Here is a 10,543-nt window from a genome sequence, read left to right on the forward strand (position 1 = left end):
CACCCGCAGCGGGCCGGCGGCCAATCGAGGCACCGGTGAGCAACCGGCCCGCTCGAGTCCAGCTGGAAGAACCGAGGAGCTGAGCCCGTAAAGACTTGCACTCACGCTATGGGGTGCTCATAACTGAACTGTATTCGTCATCTGTTACATTCAGTGGACCTTGCATAGAGAATAAACAATGCTTCATTTCCAAAATGGGACCCTGGCAAGGTGCCGTTTCAGCGTTTCTAGAAGGCACTGTAATACACGAGCCCCGCTGGGAGGATGGCAACCCAGTAGCGAGTGCAAGGAGCCACGGGAAGAGGAAAGGGCTAACAGTTACCAAGAAAGGCACAACAGCCCAAACTGGGGCTTCCTCTTCAGCTCGCCGTTGCTTGGTTAGTGCAGCTGAATGACCATCCGAGGTTACCCTTGTACACTTGTGTACAAGGGAAACCAGACTGGCTGTCCACTTACCTCCTAATTTATTAGCGGCCAATTGACAAATTTGCATCTGGTAATTGCAAACTTAATTTCTTACCTTAACTGAGACTTATGATGAACATGGTATCTGTGCTAACTTTACTATGAGGAACCTGGTATCGGGAACTATAGCGGTCATCCTCTTCAGCATTCCGATGAGTGAACAGGCCCAAGTAATACTAATGACTACTGAAAGTACTTTAATACTGTCAGCACGGTACAGCGCTTTAGTACCGTCACAGTTGAGCCTCCAATTATAATCTGTAGTGAGCACCTTGTTCCTAAATGGAATAGGAGAACACTTACAGATTTTTAATATTTTTTTAACTTCCTAGCTACAAAAAATGGTTGAAAACACTTCAGAGAGAGACTTTGCAATTTAGAGAAACACAGAGAGGGATGAAAACCCTCTCTAGTGTTAGTGTAAACTAATCAAGTTAGTCAACTCAGTATTTCAAGTTTTTGCGCTCAAACGTCAGATAAGACCGGAGTGAACGTTTAAATAAATCCCTTCCTCCAAAGGAGGATGATAGCGTGGCTGCAAAGACTTGCTAGAGTTGTAGCAATCGTGCCAACCACACCGCAGGTTTAGCGGGCATCATTGAGCTGCCTTGCCACGCTGAGGATATGCTTAGCTCCCTTGCTCAGAAGTAAAGTAGCTAGTTCAACACCAAGGTTCTCTGCAGCTTCCTGGGCCTGACCAGGGACATTCTTGGCTGTGATGCCAACATGCTGCACATCGTCGTTCGGTCCATCTTCATTCTGCGAATATAAACACCTCAATGTAAGGCAGCGGGAAGGAGTCGGCAATTAATAGTTTAAGCCACGTGCGAAACAGGGTAAAATCTGTGGTCTGAGGAGCCTCGAGAAAAGTGCGCTGTTCCAGTTTCCAAGGAACCGGACCAAAAGTAATAAACAGATTTCAAGAGGTCTGGTTTTGTCATTCAGCTTCAGGTTTGGATTTTGAACCCGCCGTGGTTCACATACCTGTTGGGGATAATTAACACTGGTCTGCATAGTCTCCTTCAGGCTATCGGATCCATCCAAACTGTAGACTGCTCCTGTCAAATACAACTTGGAAGGACATACAGAAGGGATTAATACCGCATTAACAAACAAACAGAAAGTCAACTACCCCCTTTTTTAAAAAAAACATGCAACATACGAAGCCAAGCCTGGAGGGGGATGCTTTAGCGGTGCAGTGGGATCAGCAAGAATAGCAATACAATACAACTGTAAGAAAAGTAATCTCTGTTGGGGAAGATGCGACTTCCCAAGGAAAAAGACGAACTTTTTTCTAGCTTCCCACCTCCTTAATTGCACTCCGTTGTGTAAAAACCCTGATTTTGTGGGGTCAGAAGCGAGACTTTCAGATCTCAGGGCAACACTACTTTTACAGAAGGGCGGGGGGGGAAATCTGGTACTATTATAAGGGCATTTTCTAGAAGACTGAGCTTCAGTAGCCAAACCTGTTCTCATACTCCTGCTTTGGACACAAACCCCGAAGGCCCGAGTCAGGAGCCTATCTGCCCTAATTGGCTACAAAGGTATCTGCTGGAGTTACCTTCAGGGAAGGATCAAGGAACACACACGCATGCGCTGGAATAGGTTTTCAGAAATAATCCCAGATAAATAGAAAGTGCTCCTCACCTGGCCATCTTTCAGCATGGTGTTGACGGCAACAGGGACGCTACATCCACCCTCCTAAAACAGAAAGCAGCTGATGGTGAGGCGTCTACCCGACACACTCAAAGCAGAGGCCTCTGAAAAGTTTGGACTGCACACAACCCCACCTATCGCTCTTCAGGCCCTTCTCAATTCAGAAGTAAATCTCTGATTTACTTTACTTTACTTACTCAGTTTTAGGAAAGCGTAACAGATTTCCCATACTATGGCATCAGGTCAAGTAGCAGAGCAGTATTTACTGCTGCAGGCAGAAGAGCAAGGATGCCACACCTACCAAACGTTTCATGAAGGCTCTCTCAGCAATGCAGCGTAACACGGTGTCCGCATCATGCAGGGCAGATACCATATTCAGTATCTCTTGGTCTTTGGCACGAACTTCCACTGCTAAGGCACCCTATAAAAAGAAGAAGAAAAAGAAACACACAACGTAATAGTCATAATAATTCCTCAATTTCGTGCATCTCTGTGTGCACTCTGCATTGGTCATGAAATGGAACTCAGAGGCTTGGATGCATTTCACTAAGGGAGCAATGTTTAGACGTTTACAGAAACAAATTACAAAACAATCCGCTGTTTGCAGAGACATGCTATAGCAGCTGGTGTAAAGGGAAGATCAGAACTTACTTCAGCCAAGCGTTCAAGATCACACTGTCACCTCAAACCATTCTAGAACCTATCTCAGTTATGACTGCATACGTAGAAATGCCCACCCCGACGTCCCTTTGTGACGAGAACACTGGATAAATCCAAGCTTCCCAACCTTTTCTCAAGATCAAGTGCTGAACGAGTAACAATTCTTTGTTGACAAAACAATTCTTTCCCAAACTGGAAACAAGACAGGGGGGGGGGGGGGAAAAAAAAAGGGACACAGGGGGGGGGGGGGGGGGGAAGGACCTGCACAGTACCTGACTAACACGTGGTCAAAATAACTGTTTCAGACTGAATTTGCAGATTCGTCACTTGCAATCACTAATGCATAGCCAGCTTGGGTTTAGCAAGCTTGATACCCACTGTGCAACACTGCGTAAACTCAGCCACACGGCCAGCACGGGCTAGAATGGTTTGCTTGCCTAGAAACAAGAGCACTAAGAATGCGCTCCAAGGCAGGTGTTTCAGCTCCACCCTACGGGAGTCAGGACAACAAGGCAAAGATACTGCGGCGGCTCTGCACAATTATCCTGGTACAGTGAAACACTGACCCTGCCAGAGCCTGCCCTACATCTGCCGCGTCGCCCCAGTGTAGTTGTGCCACACATTACCTTCACCTTTCACTGCTTTTCCATTACTGATGGAAATCAGCCCCCACCACACCGGGTAACAGAGCTGACTACCATTCTTCCCACAAGCTGTGCCTAAAACAGCGTTACGGCCAACAAAAGAGATCGATGTAGCAGTTCCTTGGCAACCAACACACGAGAAGTATTTGGCACAATTAACTACTATGACGCATCGTACTGCTGCCGACTTTCAATACGCAGTATGGCTTAAGATACAAGAGTTGTAACGTACCTGTCCAACAGCATACAGACAATCTTCAGGGCTTAGGAGCTGGAAGAAAGTAAAACCAGGGTTCACTCACGTTGCACTGTTCGGAATATAGGAAGCGAGAGCCAAATTCTATGCTCACCTCTAACATCAACTGATTTTGTGCCTGACCAAAGAAGCATCACCTCCCCCTTCCCACGCCTCAATGTTTCCACCCCTAAAGTGAGATGATGTGCTTTCCTTCACCTGGACTGTAACACACTGTGAATTAGCTAATCAGAAAAATATTAGTCATGCACGCTGCTGCGTTGCTAGACACGAGTATTGTGAAATGCTGGGAGACGATCAGATTACAAACTGTTACTGCACCACGGAAAGCTGAACAGTATAAATCTCTGTGTGAAGAAAACAAAAACAACCAACCAAAAAAAAAAAAGAAAAAAATCCTCCCTGAAGCACATCAAATCACGAGCTACCGTGGCAATGGATTGAGCAGACTGCATGCTCACCTTTGACAGGACAACTGCAAGGTCTGAAAGGCAAGCAGTTGATGGTTCAGCAGAGAACGGTATTTTCTGCTTTGCTGCTCCTCACCTGGCCAATGCGATTCTCCCAGCCCATTCTCTTCAGCCCAGCAGCAGCCAGGATGATGGCACTGAAGTCTTCCTTCTCATCTAGCTTCTTTAAGCGGGTATTTAAATTCCCTCTCTGTAGAAGTGATTAAGCAAGCACAGAAACAGCAGGCAAACAGTCCTATAAGCACTTAACATTCGCTTGAGTGTGTTTAGAGAAGGCACAAAATCCAACAGCCTCCAAATGAGAATCAGAGTACCATCCCGAAAGAAGTGTTAAATATGGACAATTGTTTCTCTAAATAGCATTTTGCTGAGCATTATGGAATAGTAATTCAAGCACTGACTCTCAAAAAGATATGCATGTCATCATAGTACATTATTAACACCCGACACCAACTCCTTTTGCACAGCAAAGAACTAGGTTACTAGGACTGAAGCAGCGGTGCCTTTTACCACTAGTTCAGCGGGCCACATTGGAACTAGTGGCCCAAATCGCATCTGGGATATTGGGAACCAATCGGCATTTGGCCACACCACTGCGACAGACACACGCTAGGCACCCTTCAAGAGTTTTTTTGAACATCCCTTAACATAAAATTCATCTGCATCCTGAATTTCAGCTAGGTGAAAGCTGGCCCCTTCTTTACAGCCTCGTGAGAAAGTAGAGGACAGAATGGGCTACAGTATGCTATACACCCCTCTCAGAATAGGTTAGCGGAGGGCAGCCTTTGAGAAAGCGGCTTGTTCTTGTAGGTCAGGTGGTATAAATCAGCCTTGATTCTAGATTTCGCATTAAGTTGTATTTTCCTGCTTGCAGCTTTACCCAGCTCCCACATTTGGCCAGGAAAGGATACAATATCCCTGAATTCTAACTGAGGGAACTTCTTTTTGAGCTGGGCTGCTCTCCGAAGTGAACTGGTTCCAATCACACTGTGGGGAAAAAAAAAATCAATGAAATCCAGAATACTCCTACACTTACCTCCAGCCAGAGAGATGTCAGAACTTTCACGGAAACAAATGACTTTTTTTTTTTTTTTTTTTTTAATTGAAACGAAGATCCAAGAACTTGCCAGTGATTTATATCACCTTAGAAGAAAGAAAACCACTTTGTGAGGTTTAGCATAAAGCTGGGCTGAAGCTAGTGGGCAGGCAAGCCACTCCCAAGGAACTGATTTACAGGAGATGCTTCTGGAAGGCAGCCCCTAGCCACCGTCAAGGACCGATGAAACCTCATTTAAAGACGGCAACACTTGTCACAGAAAAGAGACTCGGCTGCCCCAAACTGAACCAGACGTAGCCAGACAACTGAAGTTACTAAAACGAAGGGGCTTCATCAATGACAGAAATCCAGTGGGAGGAGAACCTTTGGAAACAGTAGGGTGCATAACCAGGAACCACAGAAAACCGCCACTCTGGACAGTAAGCATTTCCTTTCTAGACATGTATGCTATTCGCTTTTCTTGGTACCCTGGAACCCAAACCAGATGTGATTTTCCTGCTATCCAGATGTGCAGAAGCGCGAGTCTACGTTTGTATCACAGCTAGTTTGTTTCTTTTACTTTAACATGCCGGGGGCGGGGGGAGGGGGGAATCTTTCTCATAGTTACCTTCATCTGAGTAATTTCACTCAGCTGTCTCAAACAAAAGACTCCAATAACCTCTACAAAAAGGCAGGTGAATCAAAATGGAGAAACTGCTCATGCTCCCAGCGGAACCGTAAGAGAATGATGCCAAAAAACCAACAAAGAAATCAGAACCGGCTGGGTGAGAACAAGAGCACGGAGACTGTGATAAGAAAGGGTCTGACTTGAGAAAACATTGCAACTCCAGGGTGGCTCAAGAGATCCAACCTCACTCGGTGTGCAGCACTCCCATGAGACAGCGTTGCTCTTTTCAGCAAGCGGGTTCAGTGTAATGTCTATGGAAAGCTAACGGAAGGCAGTGTAAAAGCACTACAGGATAAAGCAAGGAGCTCACTGACTTGCCGCTGGGAAGTATCAGCCAACTCCTCCCTTTCATTCTTACGCCTGACTGTCTTCCCCTTCCTCTCCCCACTCACCTCTTTTCAGGAAGGAGGCTCAGCGTTTTCCCACAGTTTTTGGGATGAAAGACAACAGCATCAAGTGGGTTTTCCCTTCTGCAAAATAATGCAAGCGCAGAATGGCTGACACGTCATTTAACAGAAGGCTGTTAAGCTTAACGGTTCTGCTATCGGTCCCCAGAGGAACTGCCTCTGGCTCCCAAATACCCCATCATCATTGTAAAAGCAAGAATTTCCAGCAAACCTGCTGGCTACGAAACGCTAGGACAGCTCTAATGTTTCCACTGTTTCAGAGATTAATCAGGGGGTGGTCAAACTTTGAACACCTAAAAGGACCTAAGCTGCCTTTGCTTTCCTACCACTACCAACACTGTAAAATGCACGTCCCTCAGAGAATCGAGCCTCACGTCCACACTTACTTGCAGACGGCACCGATGGTAAAGCCAGGAGGAAGAGAAGTTGGCAGGTCCTTCAAGGAGTGAACCACGAGGTCAACTCTAAAAATTAGAGGACAGTAATCACTAAACAGATGGCTGAGCTCACGCGGTACCTACCAGAGGCCTGCAGGTCATCTACAGAAAAGCATCAACACCCACCCTGGGAATTAATTTGGAGAAGAGGGAGGAATTTCAGGATTCTATAGCCAGAATTACTATAGAATTCTAGAGTTACTCCAGAAAAGCCACTTCACCTTTCTCTATCCCTCTTTTCCCACCTGTAAAACTAAGACAATGCGTTCCTCCCAGCAGCGATGCAAGACACATTACAACAATCAGGTTGAACGAGGGTAAGACGCTGGAGATGTTCACACGGAGAGACTCATCGTACCAATAGGCAACCAGTACATTGTCTAGTATTACGCTTCAAACCGAAAATAATAGCTAGCCAAAGTAAACGCTATCTGCTTCGCCACAAGGCCAACGAACGTCATTGAAAATGCTCGAGTCTCCAGTATTTTTTCACGGACTTCACTTGAAAATGCAGTAGCACGTGCCTACGTGTCAGAGATGCAGAAGAATATCTTTGGTTTTAAACCTACTTTAACTAAGACATAAGCACCACCGAAACCCTCCTCGGGACACTGAAAAAGGGAAAAAGAAGGAGGGGGAAAAAAAAAAGCACTAATCTCCCTCTCCTCCTCCAGCAGGAGCCTGAACCGAGTCTGTAGAAAGAAGTTACCCGGAAAGCAGCACAACTTGCCCATGCCCAATTCTCCTGCATATTTAGCATGCAAATTTGTTAATAAATGTTAACATGATAACGCTACATACATTATGCAAGATGTTAACACCACCAAGCAAAGTATTTTTAAAAGAACGTACTTGTAAGTAGGGATTAGATTAGATTACATCCTCTCTGATGCGCATGTAACACACAAATCACAGGAGGAAAAAACCTAACTGGGGCAGACCAAGCGACACAACATCTCCACTTCAAAATACGTGGCCTAAGCCCAGGGTAGGGGGGAGAGACAATGACTTATCAAAGGATTTCTTAGCCAGAGAGGTACCAGAACAGAAGGAACCTAGATCACATATGCAGCAAGCCAAAGATGTCCACAGAGCACCACGAATGCCAGAGGAGGAAGAGAAAACAATGAGCTCTTACTCATGTCTTTCAAGTGCATTTTCTAGCTCTTTGGTGAAGAGGCTCTTCTCCCCAATCTACACACAAATGGAGGAACGTGAATCACAAAAGAAAAATCTACAAATATATCATCAAATACAATTCTCGTGTAGAGGAAGAGGAGAACCTTTACCTTGGAAAGTGCTGTATCCAGGATCTTGTCTCCGGTCGTTGACATGGCAACTGCTCAGAGAGAGAGCACAAGTTAAACGTGAGGCTTGGTCAGAGCACGTAGGCCTAGACTGGAAATATCAACGTAACATGTAACGAGCAGTACAGCATCACACACTACTGCGTGAACACAGACTCAAGATAAATACAAGAGCAGCTCGCTTCTAGAAATACGCTGCACTCAAGACAAATGAAATTGAGACTTCCTTCACCGTCCTCAAAAACAGAGCAAGGGGAAAGAGGGCAGGCTTTGGGAAGAGCTGACCCAGCGGAAACTGCCACGGTCTTTCTCTGGAGTGCCAGTAAACAGGTACTCAGCAGTTCTCTTCAGCGCAAGGCTGGGCTCCCATTATTCCTGTGCTGTTGAACGCCTCAAGCACCGGACAGGAAAATGTCCCTAATGCATAGTGGGGTGCAGCCAGAGCGATGCCAGGTTCTCAAACGGACCAACGTAACACCATCTGCATGACATACTCAGAGCTTCAATCATCAGGAGCTTATGAAATCTACCTTTCTCCCCTAGAAGAAATCAGCAGCCACACAACCTAACTGAATTCAGACAGCACTCTCAGATAAGCAGAGTCAAATCCTCCTCCTCGTGACAGCACTCTACACACACCTCTTGCACACAAAGATAAGCGGCTGGCTCCTGCTGCCGTCTACCCCAGGGCAGCATCCAAAAACACTTACCAATCTCAATGCGGAGGTCAGGGTATAGCTCACGGAGCATCTCGACTACGCTGTCGGTCTGAATCCGGGCCAGCTGCAACAAAGCAGAAAACAAAGCCCTACACAAAGAGCACATCATCCATACAGTAGCTAGAGAGGACTTTGCCATTCTTCGATGGTCGGGCATGCGTGACCACCACGTTCTCTAAAGCAAAAGCATGAGAAATAAGTAGCCCCAAGTAAAATCACTCATATGTACAAACTCCTTCAACCACGTGAACTCAGACCACGACCAGAGCATTTCACCGAGGAACTTCTTTTATCGACTAAGCGGCAGAGTAACATCTCCCCACATCCAGTGCCGTTGTGATCCAAGCACTGACGAGGCAAAGCAAAGAATTTATCGAGTTAGGAAGGGCGACTAGAGCAGAAGACTGTGTGTCAGGATTACAGTCACTAGCTGTCCCCCAGTCAGAAATTCCATTTCTCTACACCACCTCGGCGCCCTTATTCATAGACAGCGCTTACCTACCTAACTTGGAGCCGCTTGGTTTCACCTCCGTGGATTGCGACTGCTGAAAGATGCCCGCTCATCGGCAAGTGGGCAGAAAGGTAAGCAAAACCATCCTCTTGTTGCTCAGTGATGAAAGAACAAGTCATATCGCACGCTGGGTACCCTCTGCTTTTTCTAAAAGTATGAATTTTACCAATACTGCAAGTTTTGGGAGAAGCCAGGGGGATTTCACTGTGCCGCTGGAAAAACCTATAGTTACCGGCAAACACGAGTTACTTATCCTCTATAAGATCAGAGCCCTATTTAGAGGTTCTATGGACAAAAATAAAAGTAACAGCTTAGGCCTACACGCACAGCAAGCAACAGATCTTGAAGTAGTAAAGTGCAGGAAGAACATTCCCTCGCATAAGAACAGCGGAAGCAAGTGAAATAAAAACAGAATTACGCTAGCAGAGGGTCATTCTACACATGCAAGCAGCAGCAGACTCAAGCAACCGCAGGCGAGCTTCAGCTTTTCTCCCACTGGTGAGCTGTGTAGCCTGGGGCAATTAACTTTGTTCTCAGGACTGTAGTTTCCCTACATATAAAACGAGTATAAGTAGCTGCTTCCCTTTGTAAAGGGCCACAGGAGCCTCAGGTTAGAAAAAGAGGTAATACGTATGCACAGCTACGTCCCTTGCCCTGACGTCTACACGCAGCACCTTCTTGAAAGTACAGAATTCTTCTTAGAACGTGCTACCAGAACGAACAAGGTTATCTCAGAACAAAGGCCTGAAGGACATTTATCTCCCTTCGCGAGTCCGCTCCTCCCTGCTGCGACCAGCTGGCAAGAGATACCCACTGTATCTCTGGACTCGTCCCTTCCCTGTCCTTTGTCCGGGCTGAAGCCGTTAGTCGTCGGGGTTTTTTTGCTGGTTTTTTTTTTCCCGCCTCCCTGGAAGAGCTGCATAAGCCTGGCAAGTTACCTTGCAAGGTCCACAGCAAGGTCCCCGTTATCCCGGCAGGGCACCCGCACCCTCGCCTGCCGTTACCTCAACAAAGGCAGCGCTATTTAGAACTGCCGTCACCCGGGCTCCAAAGGAAGCGTTTTCAAAACTTATGCTAGGAGTACCAAGAAAGGAGCCAGGACGCGTGAACTCCCCCTCCCACGGGGGTCCCCCACGAGGGAGCTCAGCCTTTCTTTGCCGCCTACAAGCAGGATGAGCCAGCGGCAGCTGCGGTGCCAGACTACGTCCCCGCCGGTTCCCCGCTCGTCGAGTCGTTACTCGAACTCGCTTCCCGGGCCGCGGAACTGCCGGCACCCGGAGGAACGAA

At 46.8% G+C, this 10,543-nt stretch overlaps 1 protein-coding gene across 2 annotated transcripts; it reads right to left on the minus strand.

Moving 5' to 3' along the window:
- Positions 1-110: 110 nt before the first annotated feature.
- Positions 111-9,268, minus strand: HMBS (hydroxymethylbilane synthase). Of its 2 annotated transcripts, XM_009273310.2 has the most exons (13): positions 9,248-9,268; positions 8,737-8,809; positions 8,009-8,058; positions 7,858-7,913; positions 6,669-6,746; positions 6,268-6,345; positions 5,063-5,138; positions 4,228-4,341; positions 3,658-3,696; positions 2,423-2,542; positions 2,113-2,166; positions 1,450-1,536; positions 111-1,224 (listed from the first exon to the last, which is right to left on the minus strand). In XM_009273310.2, the coding sequence occupies exons 2-13, from the start codon at positions 8,774-8,776 to the stop codon at positions 1,051-1,053; spliced, it is 966 nt and encodes a 321-aa protein (XP_009271585.1). In that variant the 5' UTR covers positions 8,777-8,809; positions 9,248-9,268; the 3' UTR covers positions 111-1,050. The 2 variants fall into 2 exon arrangements, with proteins under 2 accessions (XP_009271585.1, XP_009271576.1); XM_009273301.2 differs by lacking the exon at positions 9,248-9,268 and having other exon boundaries at positions 8,737-8,874.
- Between the last annotated feature and the right edge of the window lie 1,275 nt (positions 9,269-10,543).

The sequence above is a fragment of the Aptenodytes forsteri genome, unplaced genomic scaffold (assembly GCF_000699145.1).
Source record: "Aptenodytes forsteri isolate BGI_AS27 unplaced genomic scaffold, ASM69914v1 Scaffold187, whole genome shotgun sequence".
NCBI classification, from domain to species: domain Eukaryota; kingdom Metazoa; phylum Chordata; class Aves; order Sphenisciformes; family Spheniscidae; genus Aptenodytes; species Aptenodytes forsteri.